Here is a 25,404-nt window from a genome sequence, read left to right as displayed (position 1 = left end):
ACTGAAATCTTTCTCTTAATAGTTTTACTTCAGAATACATCTGAAGTGAAATTTATTTCTGAGAAATTCATACATAAATGCAAAGATAAGCTCATATAAATTCACTGAAGAACAATAAACAAAGGAGATGAACTGGCTCATGAAGAAAACTTCTAAGACAGTTTGAAAAGGAAAGTTAGGTTAAAAATAAAAAGAAATTAGGTAAAATTGTTATTTGCAGATAGACTTTTTACCTGAAGAATATAAGATACCAACTGGAAAACTACTGGTACAAAAATATATTGTATTGTTGGCATAAAGTAAATATATAGACATAGAGTTTGCATATATAAATAACTGGAAGAAGCATCTATTTAAAATCTCACAGATGATAAAATACCATCAAATGATAAAATAGCTAGGAATAAAGTCACCTCTGGCTACACATTAGGGTCATCTGCTGGGTGGCTTAACAGACAAATATATTGTATTGTTGGCATAAAGTAAATATATAGACATAGAGTTTGCATATATAAATAACTGGAAGAAGCATCTATTTAAAATCTCACAGATGATAAAATACCATCAAATGATAAAATAGCTAGGAATAAAGTCACCTCTGGCTACACAGTAGGGTCATCTGCTGGGCGGCTTAACAGACAAAACAGCAGCAAGAACAAAACCACCCAGGTGCCATCCTGGAATTCTAATCCCACTGCTGTGGGATGGGGTCTGAGTGAAGCCGTTTCAGTCATGTCTGACTCTTTGCGGCCCCATGGACTATAGCCAGCCAAGTTCCTCTGTCCATGGGATTCTCCATGCAAGAATACTGGAGTGGGTTGCCACGTCCTTCTCCAGGGGAACTTCCCAACCCAGGGATTGAACCCATGTCTCTTATGTCTCCTGCGTTGGCAGGCAGGTTCTCTACTAGTAGTGCCACCTGGGAAGCACAGGGATGAGGCCTTGGTGGCATTTTTTAAAGGTCCTTACTTTCTAAAAATGTCTATGAAGAAACTGATTACATGAAGAAAACTTAGAATACTATTGAGTGATATAAAGAAATCTTAAAGGGGAAAGTATACTATATTCTTTAGAATAACTGAATATCATAAAAAATTCAGTTCTAATTTAGGCTATACACTTAATATGATATCATAAAAAGACTACCAAGATTTTTCATTTTTGGAACTAGACAGGTTGATTCTAGATTTATATGAGAAAAATAAATAAGTAAGAATAGCCCGGACAATTCTGAAAAAGAAAACTGATTCACAGGAAACAGTCCTACCAGATATTGCCTACCCCACTTATAAACAAAATAGAACGGTCCACTGCAAAGTAAGAAATGTTTTGAAAGGACCCAAATGTCAGTGTGACTTGTATATAATAAAAATGTCATTTCAGATCAATAGACGAAAAGATCATTTATTCAATAAAAGTTGTTATATAGCGAAGTGGCATTTTCTAACTGATGGAATAAATATTACTTTTCTCAGTAAGAGGTCAATTGGGTGGTCATCTTAAAAAACACAAGCTAAAGTTAGATCTCTAATATGTAATACATTCCTATGGGTTAAAAACCTAAGAGTGAAAAATAAAACTCTAAATGAAGATAGGTAGGAAAAGCCAGTCTAAATATGACACAAAATCCCAAAGCCATAAAAGCAAGGATTCATAAATCGGACTGCATGAAAATACCAATTTCTACATGTCAACAAACACTAGGGCACTAGTCAAAATACAAATTATGAAAAGGAAAAAGATATTTGCAGCTTCTCTAACAGACAGAGAGCTAATATCTAAAGTATGTAATAAAAAAGACAAATACCCAACAGAAACTAGGCAAAGTATAGAAATAGAAAAGGTCATAGTAAAGAAAATTCCAATGGCTATTAAACATATGAAAATATGATCTACTTTACACATAGTGAGGAAAATAACAATAAGATATCTTCTATCTGCCCAATTGGCAATAAATGTGAGGACACATGTTTCTAGTAGGAGTATAAATTGATATAATGTTTGTAGGGATAATATAGTAGTGTCTAGAGTGATTTTGCTAGATACAGTCTTGCCCCAGCGATTTCACTTCTAGGTGTCTTTGTTAAAGTGAAGAAAAAGAGAGCAAGCCGTGGAACATTTTGCATGGTATGCTGCCATTTGTTGGGGGTGGAGGAGTGCTGTCTCTCAAAGGATACATAGGAAGGTTGTTACAGCAGTTGTCTCCAAAAAGGGGAACTGGATGGTTGAGGGATTGGAAAAGAAAAGAGGCTTCACACTCATTGTTAACCCTTTAGTACCTTTTTGAAATTTATACCTTGTGCATATATTTTGCCTATTTAAAAAAATAAAATCAGCCATATCCATGGTCTGTGTCCCATAAAATACTCCAAATTCTCCCATCAAATACATTCAAATGACCTATGTCCAATCAGATAAAAATAACTCATCAGACACCATCAGATACTCAAAAGTAACTATTTTATGGTTCATAAGTAATAATTTTAATAATTGTTATAATATTCTATATTCCATAATATTCAGAGGAACACAACTTTATGTTCTAATATTTGTTTCCATCCTTTTAATACTCCCATTAAGTTGTTAGAAGTTGCTAAGAATAAGGTCTTGATAGTAATCATTTGGCACCCCACTCCAGTACTCTTGCCTGGAAAATTCCATGGACGGAGGAGCCTGGTGGGCTGCAGTCCATGGGGTCGCTAAGAGTCGGACGCAACTGAGCGACTTCACTTTCACTTTTCACTTTCATGCCTTGGAGAAGGAAATGGCAACCCACTCCAGTGTTCTTGCCTGGAGAATCCCAGGGACGGGGGAGCCTGGTGGGCTGCCATCTATGGGATCGCACAGAGTTGGACACGACTGAAGCGAGTTAGCAGCAGCAGTAGAAGTAATCATTTTGAAAATATATTATTTTATAATGATTGGTATCTTATTTTAAAAGAGTACATTCTTTAATTTAAAATCAGTAATTATTAAAACTGACATTTAAAATCCATAATGAATCATGATTTTATAACATATTTCTATATAGCTCTAAAACATTCTTTTCTTTTTTTTTTTTTCCAAATTGTTTTTGCATCAGAGTGGGATTTAAGCCACTGATCGATGGCATTTTCATACTTCTTTGGTTTTTTCAGCCAGTCCTGGTGCCACCTAAGGTTTGCTATGACATTTGAATAGTTTTGCCCTATACTTTGTTTCCACTTGATAAACTGCTCTTTATTGTACTGGTGGACAGAAGCAGAAACCTTAGGGTAGTTAATAATGGAACGAAGCTTCTGATCCAACGAAGAAGTAACTTCTGGAAACTTTGCAGCAATATTTGTTAATTCATCTGGATCTGAAGAAAGATCTGAAAGAAAAAAAAATTGAATGACAGTTACCTGCTTAAAAAACATTTTTTAGAATGTCATTACTCTGTAACGGATAATGCAGTATAGTTTATTTTTCTTTTCAGTTCTTCTTAGTGTAGTAAGCTGAAGGGTGGTATAAATGGAAACTTAATATACCAAGAGTTAAACACCTTTCTAAATGTAGGTCTCTTCCTTCTTATCATTATCCTTCTACCACATTTTCCCCTTTATCTATTCTTAGATGGCAGAAACAGTCAAACTAGTAGGCTGGCTTAGCCTCAGTGCTTTCTGTTTTTGATACTTTGCTTACTTTGACGTGCAAAAAATATATATATTAATGCTTATATTGTTACATTTCAACAGGCCCAAATGTTCCAGCTGTAGAATTCTTTATATAGCCAAGTCATTTTCTTGCAACTTCCCTTACTCCTAGGTTTTCTGTTTGCTTTTAAATACATTTGCAACCCGTGCTTGGATTTTTGAAAATTACATTCAGTGATACTATTTGAGCAAATAGGCATGGAAATAAGAACGCTCAATCACTACCATCGAGAAAATAATGATAAACATTTCAGATAACATAAACACTCCTTTGACCTACAATGTAGGAAGACAGAGGATATAACTAGAATGCCAACCTAGTTGGAAAAATAGCAAATTGAAGCTCTTATGACAATTTGCCTGAGACAGTAAATGAACAATGAGTGCACAGTGAGGGAAAAATCCCTCCAGGCTTATTTGAGTGCATTAGCCAGAAGATTGCTGATGACACGCATGATTTTGCTGGGTGATTTCAGATGGCACCTCTCTGAGAAAGGGAAGCCAGTGAATAAACCCTAGAGAATATAGGAAAGGCAGGCTCCCTCACTGATTCTTTTCAGTCACATCTGCTTTTTGCAGAACATAAACAATGAATGAACAAGAGATGCCCGTTACTCAACAGAATGAAAACCTAAGTACATTTTTGAAGCCAAGAATCTCCTCCTTTTAGAGTTAAGGATGGGTCGATCAATTCAGCCTATAAAGAATTATTTTGAATTAATAATTTTGGCATTTATAACTGGGAAAAAACTTGGGGAGAAAGGAATATTAAAAATAGCTTTAGCACATTTTATGTGCAAAAAGGTGTCAAAGAATAAGTAAAACCATAAATCTAATAATGCTGCTTGAAAACAAATTCAGAATAGTGATTCTACCACGTTTTTGTAGGGGAGAAGGAGCATAAATTTTGGAGTCAGACATGGGTTGAAATCCCAAGCTTTTCCACTTCTTAGCTATGAGACTTTGCATAGGTATCTGAACCCTAGTCTTCTCTATAAAATAAGGATGATAATATCATCTTGGAGGGGATTCCCCAATGGCTCAGCAGGTAAAGAATCCATCTGCGATGCAGGAGATGCAGGTTCAATTCCTGGGTCGGGAAGATCCCCCAGAAGAGGTCATGGTAACCCACTGCAGTATTCTTGTCGGGAAAATCCCCTGGACAGATGAGCCTGGCGGGCTACGGTGCATGGGTTGCAAAGAGTCAGACACAATTGAAGCGACTGAGCACACAGCACATCATCTTGCAGGGCTGAGGGGAATGTTAAATAATAAATGTAGGATGTCAGCCTCCATAAGATAGGAGTTAATCTTCCAGAACAACTAAATCTGAGGTACAATGAGAGGGCGCTGACTACTGATTGGGGAAGATAACCATGAATATCAGAAGACACCTTGATCAGAGAATACAGCCGTGTCAGTCTTGAGACCCAGATCAAAAGCCTTAGGGCACTTGCTTTGGAATTCAGATGCTGATTTTCAAAGAAGCAGCTTCTCTCCAGGGCAACATTTTGTAAATTGACCCAGTGTGAGAAACTGCAGGTATTTATTTACTTTAACAAAGATTTGGTTCAGTTGCTCAGTCAAGTCAGACTCTTTGAGACCCCATGGACTGCAGCACGCCAGACTTCCCTGCCCATCACCAACTCCCGGAGCTTACTCAAATTCATGTCCATCAAGTCGGTGATGCCATCCAACCATCTGAAAAAAGATTATTGGCTCCCTTGAGCAATACTGTATAGGTCAACTCATTAAAAATAATCTCTACCTAAAAAATAATATCAGCAAACTTACCGAAGAGTTGAGGCAATACTGAAGCACCATCAGAGTAGGCTATATACTTCCATTGGTTAGTTCGAAGCATGTAGGTGGAAGCATTTACATTGCATCCATGGAATTCACTCAGAATCCATGGTGGGTGTAGGTTTTTAAATTTTTGTTCATTCTTAAACATTTCTGACGATGATGGCAGCAGAGAGTATCCGCTCAGGTTCTGAGGCAGAGGAATTCCAGCAATATCTACATGACAAAAATAAGACTTTTTTTTTTTTTTTAATTGCATCCCGTAGCATGCGGGATGATCCCTGACCAGGGGGTGGAACCTGTGCCCCCTGCATTGGAGTCATGGAGTCTTAACCACTGGGCTGCCAGGGAAGTCACAAAATAACACAGGATTTTAAAATAAGTCATTCTTTCATTCGTTGAACGTTGATAAATGACATCATTAAAGGTCACAGAGACTAGAGATTATGTATAGATTTTGTAAATTGCCTAGACTCAAATGCTTACTTCCCAGCCTTGTGACTTTGGGCATGTTGTTAACCATTTGAACCTCAGTTTCTTCATCTGTAAAAGGGAAATAATAATAGTGCCTGTATTTCACAGATCTATTTTAGGTTTAAATCTGATAACTTACGTAAAATTCTGAGAATAGTGCCTGACACATAGGAAACCCTCAATAAATATTAGTTAATATCATAAGTCCTTCATTTCTGAATGATTAAGAGATCACAGGTATCTCTCAGATTTGTTCCACAGAATATTAACAAAATGTATATGAGAAAGGAGTCTAGTAGTTACATATGTTTGCCAACAATGGTTAAAATTAAATATATAATTTTTTTGTAGATGTAAATTTATTGCTGATATGTATCATAAATCTTCAAGGTATATAGTGTGCCATGTATCCCAAAGTTATCTGATGACAGAATTTCTGTTTATTCCTAAGTAGCATCTTGAGGGACTAATATTTTGCAGAACATATGTTGGGAAATCCTGGATCATACTGATTTAGAGAAAAATAATCTATTTTTTCCGTATCAAATATAGATACAAAAAACAAAGCATAAGAAATGTCTAACTTAAAAAAGAGGCTGCTGCTGCTGCTGCTGAGTCACTTCAGTTGTGTCCGACTCTGTGCGACCCCACAGACGACAGCCCACCAGGCTCCACTGTCCCTGGGATTCTCCAGGCAAGAACACTGGAGTGGGCTGCCATTTCCTTCTCTAATGCATGAAAGTGAAAAGTGAAAGTGAAGTCGCTCAGTTGTGTCCAACCCTCAGCGACACCACGGACTGCAGCCTTGCAGGCTCCTCCATCCATGGGATTTTTCCATTTGCTTGGAATTCAAGCTATCTTTTTCCTATAGAAAAATAGGGAATTCACTGGCAGTCCAGTGGTTAGGACTCTTGTGATTTCACTGCCATGTACCCAGGTTCAATCCCTGGAAGGAAAACTAAGATCTTGCAAGCCATGAGAAAAAAAAAAAAAATACTGTTAATTATGGCTGGGGACTTGGGGTAGTTCCAAAAGGAATCTGCAGTTGCCTCCCCCACAGTTTCTCTGGTTTCAATGTTCCATGTTTTTAGAAACATTAATTTAGAAATAATTTCCAATGAAAAATAGAAAGTAATATATCTGCAATGCTAGAAATTAAACAAAATTGAATAATAAAATTATTTTAGCTTGACTGTACATATTTAAGCGAGCTTCCCAGATGGCTCAGTGGTAAGGAATTCACCTGTCAATGCAGGAGACCCAGGTTTGATCCCTGGGTTGGGAAAATCTCCTGGAGAGGGAAATGGCAAGCCAATCCAGTATTCTTGGGTGGAAAATTCCATGGACAGAGGAGCCTGGTGGGCCACAGTCCATGGGGTTGCAAAGAGTTGGCCACAACTGAGCCCACACATAAAGGTATGTGAGGAAACAGATTAATTAAAAGAGAATAAGGAAGTAGACAAAGGCCTCTAATATAAATCTTCTAAAGGGACTTGTTTTACATATGAAAGTGAAGTCGCTCAGTTGTGTCCGACTCTTTGCGACCCCATGGAGGGTAGCCTACCAAGTTCTGCAGTCCATGGGATTTTCCAGGCAAGAATACTGTAGTGGGCTGCCATTTCCTTCTCCTAGGGGATCTTCCCAACCCAGGGCTCGAACCCGGGTCTCCCGCATTGTAGACAGACGCTTTACCGTCTGAGCCACTATAACTTAATTAAAAAAACTGTATCTTCCATTTCCTTGGAAGGGGCATATTACAAGTCCTAATCTTCTGCCAACCATCCATCATCAGGGACTTTTTTGAGAAAGAATGACAAGTAAAGAAAGGAAGAGAAATATTTGAGATAACTGGTTAATAACAAAAGAAGAAGAAAGAGCAAAGATGTTAAAGAGAGAAAATGCACAAGATGCACAAGAGAAAAGATAGCCCAGGACTTCCCCGGAGGTCCCACGGTTAAAAATCTGTCTGCCAACCAGGGGATCTGCATTGCTTCCCGGGTAGGGGAAGATTCCATGCGCCACGTGGCAACTGAGCCCCTGTGCCACAACTACTAAGCCCGCATTCTAGAGTCTGTTCCCCGCAACAAGAGAAGCCAAGGCAATGAGAAACCCGCGTGCTCACTGCAACTAGAGAGTAGCCCCTGCTCGCCGCAGCCAGAGAAGGCCCTGCACAGCAACGGAGACCCCGTGAGGCCAAACTTAATCAAATCATTAAAAAAATAATAATAATTTAAAAACTAACAGGATGGCCCAAGATGAAACTAACTGAGCTGCAAGACAGTAGGCCACTTCCTGTAAGGGTTACTGTAAGAAGGGGAGAAGGAAACGGCACCCCACTCCAGGATTCTTGCCTGGAAAATCCCATGGACGGAGGAGCCTGGGGGGCTACTGTCCATGGGGTCACAAAGAGTCGGACACGACTGAGTGACCTCACTTTCACTGTAAGAAGAAAGTGGCCCGGGAACAGGCTGGGTCAGGCTGGTCAGTGTGCCAGCCGTCAGCGGGCACCACTGGGAGGCAGAGGAAGGGAGAGGAGGGCTTTGGAGATGGCTGGAAAGCAGGGGCCAACTGGTATACACCCATGACTGGGGAGTTTCCTGTATTTAGCATCTTAGTCAACTTTATACTTAGAAATGCCTTATTTCAGGTCTAATCTTAAGCCTAATTTACTAAAGAAACTTGTTAGACTAAAGAAAATTTAAATAATGCTCTTGTGTTTATTTGTGTTAAGCTGGGATAAGAATCCATTTAAGTATATATATATATATATATATATATTTTTTTTTTTTTTTCCCATTCATCTAACAGGCTAGTTGCTATTCCAGATGTAGGGAAACAACAGTGGACAAGACAGGTAAGCTCTCTCAGACTCTAAGAGCTTACATTCTAATGTGGGGAGACAGATAAATCTGCTAGGTGGTAATCAGTGCAACGAAGAAAAATAAAACAGGGTACAAGGGCTAGAGAGTGATGGCAGGAATGCGTGTGCGCGCCGTGTTATACAGGATGGTCAGGGGAGGCCTCTCTGATGAGGAGAAAGGGCTGCGGAGAGCCCAGCAGATCTCTGGAAGTGGAGAGGAAGGGCATTCACCCAGGGAACAGCACTTGTAAACACTGAGGCAGGAAGCTGCTTCATTCCATCTGCTCCCCAAACACTAAGGAGTCCAGCATGGCTGGAGCAGAGGACGTGACGGTCGAGTTGTTTGAGATGAGTTGGGGGAGGAAGAAATCACGCTGGACTCACAGGTCTAATCAAAGATTCTGGATTTTACTCTAAATGATTTTGAACAGAATCATGTCATGGTTTAGATGGTAACTACTGCATGGTGATGCAGGAGATGTGGGTTCGATCCCTGGGTCAGGAAGATCCCCTGGAGGAGGAAATGGCAAACTCACTCCAGTATTCTCACCTGGAGAATCCCATAGACAGAGGAGCCTGGCGGGCTGCAGCCCATGGGGTCACAAAGAGTCAGACACAGCTTAGTGACATTAATATAAAAATATTAAAAAACATAAAATATTAAATAATATAAAAATATTAATGTTAATAATATCTCACATTTAACCATTTACCATTTTCCAGTCATTGTTCTAGGCTATGGAACAGTCACTGTTATTTCCATTTTATTGATAAGAAAACTGAAGACCAGACATGTTAAGTTTCTTTCTCAAGGGTATACAGTTGGTAAATGCTGAAGGAGGTATTTGAATTTAGGCAGTCTGACTCTAGGATCTCTGGAGTCTTCAATACTGCTCCACAAGCCTGGATCTACTGTAGTTATTCAACTTTACAGTATTTTTCAGCCAATTAAAAACAAAATAATCTATGTAAAATGACCCTCCCAAACCTCCACTAAGATCCTGTAACAAGGAAGATTTTGCAATTTAAATCATTAGTATTGAAGCATTCTTTTAAACACAACTGCATTGTTATACAATTACATTTTCACAGTTTAAACATATCCCGAATTTATCCTTTATGTGAAAAGAAGGCAGGTATTTAAAAAAAGGCCAACTATTAAATGAAAAAAATTCAAATGAAAATAAGTTTAAAAGAGAATGTCAAGACAATTTTAATTTAAAAATATTATTTCTAACTGAGCTAAAGGATGCTGATATTAGATTATTTGAGAAGAAAATATTTGGGGGAGTAATTATTTTAAAAAACTATTTTATTGAAGTATAGCTGACTTACAATGTTGTGTTAATTTCTGCTATATAGCAAAGTGATTCTCTAATACTATATATACACATTCTTTTTCATATTCCTTTCCATTATGGTTTATCACAGGTTGGGGAGTACTTTTTAAAGCATAATCTCTGAATTAATGATATTAACTTTATTACAGTATAAAGAATTCCTGTTCAGAGAGATGGCACTTTTCTGCCAGTCCTAGAAAATGACAATGGGATAGGGCCTACAACGATACTTAGACTAAAAGAACTCTTCCTACTTTATCATCAAACATCATTTCATAGAAAATAATCACTCTTCCAAAATATCTTTAAAAACTCTTTATAGACACTTTATCAAAATCTGTATGTTTATTAAGCTTAGATAGAATACACTGTCTCACAGGTCTAAATTTAGAGTTATTAATCACTACTAAAAGTAGCTTTAAACTCTAAGTACTTTCATTTTAAAAGGCTGAATCCAACATCAGATTAAACCCAGACCATCAGAATTATCTTTGCCTTGTTGACTGGAAAGGCTGTTTAAACAAGGCAACAGATTCAGTTTATGCTAATCCTGGTTTAATTGTTAATAGTATTCTTTTATTCTAAAAAAATGTGCTGATTTGGACAATAAATTAGGTAGATACTTTATCTCAATAACCAACAAACCACACCAAAACAAAAAATTATTTATATATTTTAAAAGCCTACAGTTTTCTTTTCAATAATACAAGGGGGCCATTGTCATTTATCATTTCACTTTTTAAAATAAAATTGACTATTTTTTACCCAGTTCATCACTACTAGATATTCATACTGTTTCTAATTCTTTAATATAATGTAATATTATCCATGGAGATAAACCTTTGTGTGCATCTATAAGTTAATTTGGACATGGAACAACAGTCTGGTTCCAAATCAGGAAAGGAGTACGTCAAGGCTGTATATTGTCACCCTGCTTATTTAACTTATATGCAGAGTACATCATGAGAAATGCTGGACTGGATGAAGCACAAGCTGGAGTCAAGGTTGCCAGGAGAAATATCAATAACCTCAGATATGTAGGTGACACCACCCTTACGGCAGAAAGCGAAGAAGAACTAAAAAGACTCTTGATGAAAATGAAAGAGGAAAGTGAAAAAGTTGGCTTAAAAATCAACATTCAGAAAACTAAGATCATGGCATCTGGTCCCATCACTTCATGGCACATAGATGGGGAAACAGTGGAAACAGCAAGAGACTTTATATTTTTGGGCTCCAAAATCACTGCAGGTGGTGACTGCAGCCATGAAATTAAAAGACATTTGCTCCTTGGAAGAAAAGTTATGACCAACCTAGACAGCATATTAAAAAGCAGAAACATTACTTTGCCAACAAAGGTCTGTCTAGTCAAAGCCATGGTTTTTCCAGTAGTCATGTTTGGATGTGAGAGTTGGACCACAAAGAAAGCTGAGCACCAAAGAATTGATGTTTTTGAACTGTGGTGTTGGAGAAGACTCTTAAGAGTCTCTTGGACTGCAAGGGGATCCAACCAGTCCATCCTAAAGGAAATCAGTCCTGAATATTCATTGGAAGGACTGATGCTGAAGCTGAAATTCCAATACATTGGCCACCTGATGTGAAGAACTGACTCATTGGAAAAGACCCTGATGGTGGGAAAGATCGAAGGCAGGAGGAGAAGGGGATGACAGAGGATGAGATAATTGGATGGCATCACTGACTCAATGGACATGAGTTTGGGTAAACTCCGGGAGTTGGTGATGGACAGGGAGGCCTGGCGTGCTGTGGTTCATGGGGTCTCAAAGAGTCAGATACTACTGAGCAACTGAGCTGAACTGAATAGGTTAATTCCTAAAATTGGAATCGTCTAGGTCAAAATATATGCATATTTCTAAGTAATTTGGAACATAATGCCACATTTGCCTCCAGGAAATCTGTGCCAGTTTATACTCCCAGCAGCAGAACATGAGAAGGCATATTTCCAATATGAGCTTTTCTGCTTTTTAAAAGAATCTTTGCAAACTCTATGTGTGAAAGAAAAATGGTGTCTTCTTGTTTTAATATTTTTCTGACTACTGAGTTTGAAGCTCTAAAAATATATTGGCCATTTATATGTCTTCTATTGTGAATTGCTTATTTATATATTCTGGTCAATTTGCTTATAGGGTATGTCTCTTTTTCATAGACTTGTGAGAGTTCTATTAATATTAACCTTTTATCACTTATAAAAAGGTTAATTTTAGATAAATAATGTTACATGTTGTTTCCCAGCTCCAGCAAAGGTTCTTGGTTTTTTATTTTTTGGCCTTGATGTGTGGCACGTGTGGGATCTTAATTCCCGGACCAGGGATCAAACCTTCACCCGCTGCAGTGGAAGCACAGAGTCTTAACCAGTGGACCTCTAGGAAGTCCCCTAAGGCTCCCCCTTGCATCTTTCTGTTTCTACCTTATCTCTGATTAACATCTGGTTAATAGGATGCTTCAGTGTTTTATATAAAGTTCCATGCCTAGATATTCTCTTCATTCTCCTCCGCCAACCATATAACTGTAATTTTTTCCCTTTTCATAATAAAAGTATTCGTTATGAAACACATTAAGCCTTGAAGATGTTAATTTTCTGTTTAAAACTGGAGAGACACTGATCTTTGGCTTTACTTACTTGAGTTGGGCAGGTCTGATCAACACACGATGTAAATGCTGTTAATACAATATATTCTGCTGGGAATGTGACTCAGAAGGAGTCTGTTAACAAACTCCAAAGTTAAAAACAACAAAAACCTATGCAGACCTATGAGTTTTTTTAAAACTGTAATAACTGACCAATTATAGAAAAAAATCTACAATTTCAGGGAACTTATCATAATTTCCAGAAGGGTATGGAAGAAATGCAAAGGGGTTTCTGGGAATGTTTTGTTTGGCTAAAGAAATGCTCATTGTCATGTAACATAAAATAGGCAGGGATAGGAAGGTGTCCCCGTAGGTGGATAAATGACAATTCCCTCATTCCAAACAACTTTATTTAGTATTTTCTTAAATAAACTGTTAAGATACATACATTGTGAAATCTTCCAGTTTGCAGATGATTTTTAACTTTTATGAGGCTGGCAAGTTGTGATAATGGTGTATCAGACTTGTAGAGAAAATTTGCATTATAGGCAAATATAAAACAATATTCAAATAAAAATGATTTAAACAGTGCCTATTAATTAACTAACACATAAAGTGATAGAATGACTAGAAAGAGATGAGAACTCATCACAGACGGCTTCCTACAGATACTGGACTATTTAGCTGCTAAGTCAAAAAAGACAAAATGCCAAATATCACTATGAAATACATTGAGGGAAAACAGAATCATCCCAGCCTTTAACAGTCTTTTGCAGTTCTGATCACTGTACCTCAAGAAAGCAGAACAAGGGTAAAAAGTTCAGCAAATTTGGGTGGGGAAAGTTCCATATGAGAAAAAACTAGGGGAGGAAACTAAGGAAATGCCACTGTAAAGAATCATTCACATAGCTACATCTTCATACAGCTACAAAGACGATAATAAAGGGGACACTTCAAATATACATAATCACACACACACATTTTTGGATGAAAAACAGAAGTGAGGAAAAGTAATAGGTATTGCCCGGAAATTGATGGAGCCAGAAAGTGGCAAAGATATGACTGTGTGATAATTGCTTTGGGACAAAAGGGAACCAGAAAATGATGAGTAAGAAACTGAAGAGATTAAAAATACACACCAGGCAAAAGAACAACAAAGAAGTGTGGTCAAATACGCAAGTGATGTGAAAGAGAAAAGAAGGGCACTGATTTTTTTTTTTTTTTAATTTGATCGTGAGGCTTGTGGGATTTTAGTTCCCCAGCTGAGGATTCAACCTGGGACCTTGGCAGTGACAGGGAGTGCAGAATCCTAACCACTGGACCACCAGGGAATTCCCGGCACTGATTTAAATGCACAGTAAAGAAATTTAAGACCCCGTAACAGTCTTTAATTAAATAAAGGTGAAGACTTTGTAGCAGGAAAAAAAAGGAGATAATAAGATTTTTCTTATTTAATTTCCAGATGTTTGTTTCACATTTTAATTTATACATATTAAACACATATATCTTATGCTATGCACATTTTTCTTTCACCAAAATCTATTTATAAATTGATGGTACTTTTTGCAATTGATGGTGCCTTAGACCAGGGTATTTGATGTTACTGAATTTAAGGGCCCCTAATCGGAGAAGGCAATGGCACCCCACTCCAGTACTCTTGCCTGGAAAATCCCATGGACAGAGGAGCCTGGTAGGCTGCAGTCCATGGAGTCGCTACGAGTCGGACACGACTGAGCGACTTCACTTTTACTTTTCGCTTTCATGCATTGGAGAAGGAAATGGCAACCCACTCTAATATTCCTGCCTGGAGAATCCTAGGGACAGGGGAGCCTGGTGGGCTGCCGTCTATGGGGTCACACAGAGTTGGACACGACTGAAGCAACTTAGCAGCTAAATTAGAAGCTAACAGTTCTATATAACTTCTTCTAAATTTATGACGGCTTTATTCTAGTATGTTTAACAAAAATTGCTCAATACCCACATCCAAATGTTGCTGTTCGAGACCTATGGTTATGCTTATAGACATTGAGAAGCTAGTAAAATAAGTCATACAGAACAATCTAAAGGTTCCGAGGAGAAATATGCACAGAGCATCAACATTAAGGGACATGTAACATTGTGAAAAATTAGTAGTTTCAAAGTGGATGGAATAATCCAGAAGGGAAATGCTTACATTTTAGGTAGGGGATGGTAGAGAATCAAATGATACACAAATCATATCTATAAAGTTATAGAAATGAAATCTTATTGGCTTACTTTATTGTCATATCCTGGTTGTGAGTCTTTTGGAGGAAGAAGGACTAGAGGAAGTGAAGGCCAAAGGAACCTGAGGAATATTATCCTCATTTTTCAGATACAGATTTGACTCACAGTTAAATCAGTTGCTCAAAGTTATGAACAAGTCAGCAGGGGCCCCTAACCTATCTTGTTTATTCATTTCCCAGCATTATTACAAATAAATATTCACAGAATGGCATTACTTACCGAGCATAGTAGGGTAAATATCCACAAGAGAAACCACACTTGATACTTGTAGGTTGGCCTGAATTCCCGGCCCCATGATCAAGAGTGGGACATGGGAGCTAGCTTCGTACATACTCATCTTATAAAACTGTCGGTGTTCCATGGCCAGCTCCCCATGGTCTGAGGTGTATATGACGATAGTCTTCTGGAGAAGACCTAACTGGCGCAGAGCCAAAATGATTTCACCTGCAATATATATAGAAGTAAAGCTTAATTAGCTTTTAGCTCACTTTTTTTCTATCATAATAAGCTCATAATGATTCTACCCTCTAAGAATTTGTCAGGATGTTTTTTAACATCTGAATGTTATCTACTGTTTTTCAATAAATAACTTATGCCAGATTTCATGTATCTGCTTCTCAGTGAAGGGACTAGAGAGAGCAAGGAGAAAATGCAGTACCTAAGGATAAGTTCCTTTATTTGGAGGTCATCCTGGCTTGCTTTCTGTGTTTCTGTCAGGGAGTAGGGGAAAACATTACCTCCAGGGACTTGAATGAGAAAAGAAAGGCCTGAGTGGGTATCTGCACTGTGCATGTCTCAGGAAAGGATTGGTGTCACCATCCACCCACAACTGCTGCCCAATGGGAGGAGATAAAAGGGGTCAGAACTCCTCCTCCTGATACCCTTTCTCTCAAATTCCCCATTACTAGATCATGCCCATGAAGCCGGCTGAGTCTTACAGAAATCCCACCTTTAAAAAAAAGGCTGGAAGAAGTACAGACGATATATGAATGTGATTTGGCAATTCTTGGACACTAAAATTCCTCTGACCAGTCCTGTCTCTAAGGGACATGAAACTTCCTCATTTTAATTAAGAGAACACAGTAAGACACAAGTCTAGAGAGAAGCATCATTTCTATTTTGGCAGCTCCTGAATCTGGCCTGCAGGGGTCTGTATTATTTTAAAAAAAAAAAAACAAAACAAAAAACAAAAAAACCATAGGCAATTCTGAGGTCCAGTTGGATCTGAGACCCAGTCTGTGAGGAGTTATTTATGGGGTGCAGACCATCAGAATCTTTCAACTGGATAACTGTACTTGCTTCCTAATTGGTTTGCTTGCCTCCACTCCTTTTTCCCCTTCATAATAATCTTTCTAAAATATCTGATCATGTCACCCCAGCTTAAAACTTTTCCGTAGCTTCCCACAGTCTCACTCTTGTATAAGTTTAGCACCTTCAGCTAGCTGCCCCTTAAGCCTTTACTTTTCACAATCCTGAATGACTGACAACTCCCTGAACGAATAATAATCAGCTTGTACTTCCTTGCCTTTGTATACACTCTCTGCCTTCCGTGTTGGATGCCCTTTCGTCCACGTCTACATGGCAAATCCCCATTCTTCCTTTATGACCCAGCTCAAGCATCACCTCCCTGGTGAAGCATTCCCTGTTCCTCCAGGTAGAATGAAGTCCTCTGTCCCCAGGACCCTATAACTTGTATACTGCTGTAGTTACACCACCATGTTATAACTGCTGATGTTTATACTCATTCCATAAATGTTTACTGCCTTTTTACCTATGTGCCAGGCACCATGGATGCAAAACTGGGCACCTCGGATGCAATGATGAATGAGAAGGAATGTCTCTCCCCTCATGAAGTCCACATTCTTCAAGGGAAATGGACAGTAAAGAAGTGAGTAGACAAAATCATTAAAGATTATGATGTAAACAAACAAGATAATATGGGATAGAGTAAGTAAGATGATGGAGCTGTTATACTAATTTAGAGTGGCTGGGAAGATAGGATAGCCCCGAGGAGGTAATATCTGGGCTGACAGCTAAAAATTGAGAATACTTAAGGAACTCCCTGGTGATCCAGTCCTTAGGACTCCACACTTCCACTGCCAGGGGCCTGGGTTCAGTCTCTGGTCAGGAAACTAAGATCCTGCCAACAGTTTTGTGGGGCCAAAAAAAAAAAAAAAAAAAGCCATCCATGTAAAAAAGCAAAGGGAAGGGCATCCCAGGCAGTGCTCAGATGCTCTGTCATGGCCGACTCTGCAACCTCATGGATTATAGCCCACCAGGCTCCTCTGTCCATGGAATTTTCCAGGCAAGAATACTAAAGTAGGTTGCCATTTCCTTCTCCAATCCCAGGCAGAAGGAGCAGCAAATATAAAAGCCTGAGGTGGGGTAAGAGGTTAGAGTGCTTTTAATTTCTTAATAATATTCAGCTTAGTACTACCAGTGCCCAAAGTAATGTGAACAGTACATGCTAAGTCACTTCAGTTGTGTCCAACTCTTTGCAACCCCATGGACTGCAGCCCGCCAGGCGCCTCTGTCCATGGAATTCTCCAGGCAAGAGTACTGGAATGGGTTGCCATGCCCTCCTCCAGGAGATCCTCCCAACCCAGGGACTGAACCCATGTCTCTTGTGTCTCCTGCATTGGCAGGCGTGTTCTTTGCCACTAGTGCCACCTGGGAAGCGCAATGTGAATGGTAATGAATACTATTCAGGGACCAGACTAGTATAGGTGTAACAAAGAGACACAATATAGTCCATGAATTTTGTAACATGAAGTGAACTGTTGCATCTTTTTTCTCTTAAGAGACTTAAAGAGGTATTCCCACACTGCCTGCAGCAATATTTTATGTACATATAATATTTCATTTTTGTTGATCTGGATGAATGGATAGCTGCAAACTTTCAAAAGTGATTTCCAGTGTGCAAATGAGTGAATATTCATTAATAATAGAAAATATTAAAGTACATTTCAGTAACTGTATGGATTTATGATTGAAGAAATTCATTTAAAATCTTATTTGTATTTAAGATTGAGTACTTGGAAAGTTCTTAGGACTTTTAAAACATATTATACTTGCTTTATTATAGTTTATCTATAGGGCTTTTTGGCTTTCTTTTTTATACTTTCTATTTTTGCTTTTTAAGAAATAGCCATTTATTTGTTCATTCCCAAGGTTTACTTTGTTCAGAAGAAGTGCTACCCACACTTCACTAATTATAATTCTCCACTCCAAAGTGCAGCAAAATAAATGATATGGTTTTATAAAAATAATTTGTCCTAAAATGGAGATATTTTAAACCAGGGTTTTTCCACATCTGAATGGGAAATTGCCATAAGTCTATAAGTGGACAAGTAAAACATTATCTTGATGGTTATCTCATGGAGGCAGGTTTGGTTTTGAGCTGAGTTAGGGAAGGAAATTGAATATAATTCTGGACCATAATGTACACGGGGAAACTGATTTCAGTTTAAGTCTTGCTCTCACTGGCCAAGGAAGAATGGATGTATTTTGCAATTATTACAAGTCTGGGAGAACTCACAAGATTTGCAATTATTACAAGCCTGGGAGAACTCACCAGATTCTATGTCTAATCTGTTTCATCTCCTAGAACTGAAGTTGCCTTAATTCAGGAATATGTCTTGTTTCCAGCAGATTATAATTTTTTATGATCTTTTAAAAATATATGAACAAATCTAAGCATCTGTGAATTTATGAATAATTAAAATAGAAAAGACTTTTATTCTATTAATAATACAAATTACCCAATTTTTATAGGTATCAGGAATCTTATAATTCTAAGTCTGAAGTATCTCAGCAACTGTTGTAAGAAATTATCTGAGGATATTCATACAGGTCACTAACCAGCATGATCACAGTTTGTTGGGAAAATATTATACTTTTTCCTCATCTAATTGCATTTTAATTGTACTACTTACCAAGCATAGCATCTGTCTCAGCACACATAGCATAATAAAATGCTCTAATATTCATAATTTCCTTTTCTGTAAACTTCCCGGTGCAGTTTTTGGTATATGAAGAGTAATAATCTACCGGGTGCATTTCTGACAGAGGTGACCACTTTGGGATTTTGATGGCATCATACGACACCTAAAGGGGGAGAAAACAAGTTGTAATAATCCTTCCTTCCAACTAGAATGTAAGCTACACCAGACGTTTCTTTAATTAGGTTAGCAGAAAAGAATGGTTATGAATTATGTAAAGAAAACAGCAAATCAAATGCCTAAATTAGGAACAGATTTTTAATATTCCCACTAACAACAAATATCAGTACATCAATTTGTATACATGGTAAGACAGCTGTGAAATTATTTTAAGGATTATACGTGTGGAGGCTGAATGGAGGCCCAAGATGGCGGCACGCTGGGAGCGCAACATCTGCGTTTCTAGAGTCTTCCCAGTGCAGGTGGCTTAAGACCCGGCAGTTGTAGAACCCCATAGACTAGTCGTCTGGCAGGAACTTTGACCTCAGAGGTAGCTCTGAGTAAATCCATGTATGCAAGAAATAGATACAAAGACAAACCTCCTGACTTTGCATATCGGGCACCAAATATCTGGATTTTAAGCAGTACATTCAGATAAATCTTTATGGAAGAGTGAGTCTTAACTTTAAAGACCCTAAAGCAGTGAGAGCTCTGACTTGTACTCTCCTAAGGGAAGATTTTGGACTTTCTACTGATATTCTGCTGGAGAGAATAATTCCTTCAGTTTCCTTGAGACTCAAGTATATTCACTGGGTAGAGGATCTAGTCGGTCATCAGAACTCTACAAAAGTACTCTCTGAAGAGGAACTGACATCTGTACTGGGACATCCTGCATCTATCCTTTACTTGGAACAACTTTAAATGGCTGGTATTTCATGCAACAGAAGTAGATGATATGCGATATCAAGTATGCAAAGAAGAATGTGGAATGGAATAACTTATCTGATTTTATAAAGGTGGTAAAAGTACCACAGAAGACACTCCTGATGGATGCTCTTAAGGAAGAATCTGAGATAATCTGTGACTTTTGCATGTGCAACCCTCTCTTTTTTGCCAGTCAGTTGGAAGCCAAGGTAAAATATCTTCTCCTTTAAAGTAGTTGAATATTTAAGTTTTCCTTGTTTGCAAAAATAAGAGCAGCTTTTATTTTGGAAGTTGTATCCGTTAGTGTGCTTCTGGTATCAAGCACCTGAAAATCCAATTCCAGATTGACTTCACAAGAAAGTTTACTGGTTTATGTATTTGAGAAACCCAGCAATAGCATGGACTTCAGGAACAGTTTGATCAAGGAGTTCATCATAGTATCAAGGCTGAGACTGTTTTTTCCAGGTTCCCCTTGGCTCTGACCTGGCCCTTGGTTGTGTCTATTCTCAGGGAGTAAATGCCTGGAATCCTTGAAGACCCCTACCAAGTTCTGTAAATACAGGAGGTATCACAGAGATCGTGGCAGAAGGAGGTGAATTAGAGTTTGTTAGAAGGATCATCCATGACAGTTTACAACTTAAAGAAAGATTAAGGTGGTATAACTGTATGCTGAGAAAGAAATGCTGCCTGGCTCCTCTGAAGGAAGAATTTTGCATATAAGGGGTTCCTAAAGTCACTTACTCTGCCAAGGTCATTGTCTGCCAAGGTCAGACAATGAGATGGGCTTTGGCTTGGAGTTTTTATGATGATGTAACAGTACCATCACCACCAAGTAAGCAAAGAACATAAGAGAAGCCAAGGAAGCCCATTACATTCGTTGTACTGGAGTCTGTGATGAAAGAACTAGCCCTCAAGCATCATCTCTGGGCTCTGAGACAGTGGAAGGCATAGTGGTGTGATGACATGGATTGAAAAAAAACTTCTCACCGATCTGAAGGTCTAGAATAAATGAGTTCCCCGTGAAAAGGAGGAAGTTAGCCCTTTTCTTCTAACAGCCATAGAGATAACTCCTGGATTCACTAAAGGAGGAAGAAAAGAGACTGAGTAAGACAACTGAGAGGTTCCCCCTGCTCCCAAGAACATCACTGAAGCCTTGGAAGAGAAAAAGTCCCCCTTCAAAAAGTCCAGCAGTAGCCAACATGTGACTCGGGGCCCCCAGGAGAGTGCGCTGGGAGAGCTTGTTCCACGGGAGGTGAGACTACCACTGTGGAGGGCCGCGGCAGACTCTCCCTGGAGGAAAACCCAGAACCCATGGAGGGTGAAAGGAGTGAGGAAAAGGGAGAGACCGAGGTTCTGGAAAGGCGTAAAGGCTCTAGCAATGGAGCCCAGAACCACAAGGCTTCTGAGCAGTTCAGCAACCCAGGGTCTGAAAAGGAGAACCATCTCCAAGGAATGGCTGGACATTACCTATTCAAGTGTCTGACAAACGTTAAGGAGGAGGTAGATGATGCCTTAGTTGAAATGCATTGGGTCCAGGGCCAGAACAGGGATTTGATGAACCAGCTTTGTACTTATATACGTAATCAAATTTTCAGGCTTGTTGCTAGTTAACTCCAAAATTTTTGCACAGTTGGAAAGTTCTATAAGGCAGCTTGCTTTGGAGTGTGGCCTGTGGGGTGGCAAGCTGAATTCCATCATTAGCTCACTGGTAGCATTATGTGGAATTATCTCAAAAAAACAAATTAGTCCATTTTTAAATATCCCTCTTCTATTTTTTAAATTACAGGGCATTGTAGTATGGCAGTTCAGTGGAAGAACTGTGTTTATCAGCATCAACAAAAAGCCATTGGTAAACTCATAAGGGATTTAAACCTGACTTAAGCTGATCACCTTGACTTCAGACTGGTTTTCTGAGACCAGAAGGATAATTTTTGTAGTCTGATTCTGATCAGAACTTACAGAGCATCATGCCCTCTACGTCAGCCTTGCTTGCTTCCTGAGGAGGGGTGACTTTCTCACTCCTGCCCCCCATGGAGGTGGTGTCAGGGTGAACAGCCCTGTACCCTCTTCTAAAATCATTCTTAAGACTGAAGACTTTGGGTACATATGATTGATGACCCCTGTATCAATTCAGAGAAAGGAACTGGCCCACCTAATGGTGGGAAAATCAGGGAGAGAAAACTCAGTGATGCCAGGAAGAAGGGCTGATATCAGGGAGCGCCTGGAAACGTTGGAGACATCGGCACATTCCTGACTCTTGTCTGTTTTGACGTTGCTTATTTCAGAAACAGAATTAGGTAAGCAAAACTGCCAGATGTGATTGAGATACAGCAGAATGAAGCCATACCCCTACCTCTGACCTGTTTAAAGTAATTGTGTAGCAGTTAAAAAAAATTATATGTATCAGTGAAAAACATGAGCTATATTAGACAGTATTCTAATCCATAATAAGCGTCAATCACTTTGCTATAGTTGTGTGATCAATTCAAAACTTCAGAATCAATAACCTAAGAATCCAAACTCTTTTTTCCAGTAGTTCACTAGTAAAAATGCCAATATCCAGTGAGATAGCCAAATATTGGTTAAGAACAAATACAACGTTTTAATATATGTAAATGCTTACAGTTTGGGTGAAAAATCATTAAGACTAGACTTAAGTCATATATATCTTCCAGTCAGATAGCTTTAATTCAAATATATACTTAACTGTTTACTTAAAAACTATTTGACTCATTTCATTAGGCTAGTACTGACTCCTGACAAGTTTTTCAACATAGAGCCAGCTGGAACTTTTTAAGACACAAACTTTGACATTATTTCCTTTAAAACATAGTTTCTGGATAGAGGTTTTAAAGTAACTTAAATTTGATTTAAGGTGACACATTTCAAAACACAGGCAGTCCTCACTTTGCATAACTCAGGTATGCACATATATTAGTTACCACAGTTTAAATATTAATAATATCAGTTCCCCTATAGCAAGGTTCAAATTTCAGCTACTGTGAACCAAAATTTCAGAAATGGAGACCTGATTGAAATAAAAATGTGTTTATTTGGGGTTTGCACTTTCCAGAGTTTCACAGGATTACAAAATGGGAGAGGCTTATAAAGGCAAAAAGCTGCAAGGCCACGGTCAGTTCCATGAGTTGTTTATCAAGAATTGTAATTGGATTTGGTGAGCAGTAAGGATGCTTAGGTTGTTTGGGGTTTGAAATGACTGCATAGTTACAAGCGGAGACCTTGGGAGCAGAAGGCTGCAGCTGGCCCGTGTTGTTCTGAATACAGCTGGTCTGCTGCTGCTGCTGCTGCTGCTGCTAAATCGCTTCAGTCGTGTCTGACTCTGTGTGACCCCATAAACGGCAGCCCATCAGGCTCCCCCGTCCCTGGGATTCTTCAGGCAAGAACACTGGAGTGGGTTGCCATTTCCTTCTCCACAGTTCAAAGACAGTTCAAGTTTTCAGTGGTGCAGAGACATGTCTGAGACCAGATCCTCGGTGGCTGCTTGACTCCAGTTTGTATGCCTGACTCTGATTTGACTACTCTATTATATCAATTTGTCATCATTACCATGGAGAAGGCAATGGCACCCCACTCCAGTGCTCTTGCCTGGCAAATCCCATGGACAGAGGAGCCTGGTAGGCTGCAGTCCATGGGGTTGCTAAGAGTTGGACACAACTGCAGCAGCAGCAGCAGCAGCATCATTACCAAGGTGTATTGACTGTGAGTTGCCTCATAAAGAAGAAACTTTCACATTCATATCTTGCTAGTTCTTTAGTCTACAAATCACGATGTAGATTACATCTGTGTATCAGTGATTAATCATGTCATTTCTTTCTGCATTTGTCAGTGACTGGTTACTGCACATCTTTTATTCCGTACATAAACAGACTGCAAAGTATGTAGGTGGTCTGCTTCCTCATCTCCCACTGATACATCCATGTGACATTAAAATGGATAATCAAAAGAGGAAATTGGTCAACAAAGATGAATATATAGTAAAGAGATAAGCAATAACACTGGAAGTGAAATTCTAATCAAACATTAACTGGAGTTATAGACAAAATAGCTGGAAATGCTGGCCTTGCCACCATTCAGTGCACTCAAGATACACAGCCAGAGGAATTCAGTGAAAACATTGACATCAATGAGGAAGGTGTTTATGGAGAAAAGGATGAACATGACCTTGAGGAAGTGACACTAGCAGAAATCTTCACATTAAAGGAGCTCTCCGAAATATGAAAGTACAAGGGTCAAATGTTGGAGGGTGACCCAGATTTAGAAAGAAATATGACAAATTCCCGAGACACAGAGAAGATGCTTGCTCTGTATATTAAGTTACACAATGCGAAGGCAAGCACTGTTCAAACTACTCTTGATTTGGATTTTTTTACAAAAACAAAAACATTTTAATTCTTAATGTTTCCAGTGTTTTCAATTGCAGTGCATTAAATAAACATCAGTTTTACTATGTTGTCATTTCCCTATACATTTATAATCCAAAAGAAGAGTTTTAAATGTTTTGACTAAATGTTTTTTAGTGTCCTAGAAAAATGGTCGTTTTCCCAAATGACTATTAAGAGCTCTTTGTACAGTTTCAGCTTGCACAGTCATTATTACGCTCCTTAGCTGTGCAAAGCGAAGACTGCCTGGACTTCCTAGAGAAGGTCTTTTAAACATATACGTGCAATGCATATAACAGATGTATTATATTCAATGTGTTCAACTCAGAAGCAGTTTCTGAGTTTTAACACATCACATTTTTGTAAAATGGTCCCTTTAGTTTTTGTCAAGTTAGATTCAAGGTGATTATACAGTTTTCAAAATTTTCTGTAAAATGATAATAAAAGAAACAGTGGGCAAGTAACAATAACATATAGATAAAACGTTAGCTTATACTTTTGAGGACACGCAGTATACACCTACCTTTTTAAGCCAATAACGAGATGTGTGAAAAGTTGAAGATCCAAAATTTTCTCCTGAAGATGGTGAAGGATATGGGTGTGGTAAATTTAATCCCAAGTACAGAACAAATGGTTGAGTGGAATTACTTGCCTCCTTTCGTAACCAGTTTACTGCTCTGTCTGTATTCTTCCAGTCCACTTCCATCACTCTTACTTTAGTCTTTTTAGGGGCAAGATTAACCATAGGCCTGCCTTCCTGTCTGAGTAAGAAAGCAACATCTCTTGTCCAGGCTTCCACACGATTGCTGAGGGGCCAAAAGAGGACAGATACATTGTAAGGTGTTTGAAAAGTTTTTAAAACTAAGTACTCTTGCCTGGAAAATCCCATGGACGGAGGAGCCTGGTAGGCTGCAGTCCATGGGGTTGCGAAGAGTCAGACACGACTGAGTGACTTCACTTTCACTTTTCACTCTCATGCACTGGAGAAGGAAATGGCAACCCACTCCAGTGTTCTTGCCTGGAGAATCCCAGGGACGGGGGAGCCTGGTGGGCTGCCGTCTCTGGGGTCGCACAGAGTCAGACACGACTGAAGCAACTTAGCAGCAGCAGCAGCAAGCATAAATATAAGAGAGCAATATG

The 25,404-nt window shown here is 38.8% G+C and overlaps 2 protein-coding genes and 1 pseudogene across 4 annotated transcripts in view; 2 read left to right on the top strand and 1 right to left on the bottom strand.

Annotated features, from left to right (window-relative positions):
• Positions 1-2,443: 2,443 nt before the first annotated feature.
• The window catches only part of ARSK (arylsulfatase family member K), a 59,037-nt gene continuing 36,076 nt past the window's right edge, over positions 2,444-25,404 (bottom strand). The window contains exons 4-9 of one of the 2 annotated variants that reach the window (XM_061424424.1): positions 24,788-25,070; positions 18,935-19,106; positions 15,219-15,443; positions 5,469-5,693; positions 5,335-5,375; positions 3,274-3,352 (exon numbers count right to left, since the gene is read on the bottom strand). In XM_061424424.1, the coding sequence (XP_061280408.1) occupies positions 5,350-5,375; positions 5,469-5,693; positions 15,219-15,443; positions 18,935-19,106; positions 24,788-25,070 (931 nt within the window). In that variant the 3' untranslated portion in view covers positions 3,274-3,352; positions 5,335-5,349. Of the gene's footprint in view, positions 3,353-5,334; positions 5,376-5,468; positions 5,694-15,218; positions 15,444-18,934; positions 19,107-24,787; positions 25,071-25,404 lie in introns of both variants that reach the window. The other variant, XM_061424423.1, reaches the window with a different exon arrangement.
• Positions 16,782-25,404, top strand: part of SKIC3 (SKI3 subunit of superkiller complex) — a 150,546-nt gene continuing 141,923 nt past the window's right edge. Inside the window, exon 1 of one of the 2 annotated variants that reach the window (XM_061424417.1) lies at positions 16,782-16,887. In XM_061424417.1, coding sequence (XP_061280401.1) covers positions 16,787-16,887 — 101 coding nt within the window. In that variant the 5' untranslated portion in view covers positions 16,782-16,786. The remainder of the gene's footprint in view (positions 16,888-25,404) is intronic. The other variant, XM_061424421.1, reaches the window with a different exon arrangement.
• On the top strand, positions 19,891-24,792 carry LOC133251765 (RNA N6-adenosine-methyltransferase METTL16-like; annotated as a pseudogene).

This window comes from Bos javanicus, chromosome 7 (genome assembly GCF_032452875.1).
Source record: "Bos javanicus breed banteng chromosome 7, ARS-OSU_banteng_1.0, whole genome shotgun sequence".
Lineage (NCBI taxonomy): Eukaryota > Metazoa > Chordata > Mammalia > Artiodactyla > Bovidae > Bos > Bos javanicus.
This window is presented reverse-complemented; position numbering and strand designations above follow the sequence as displayed.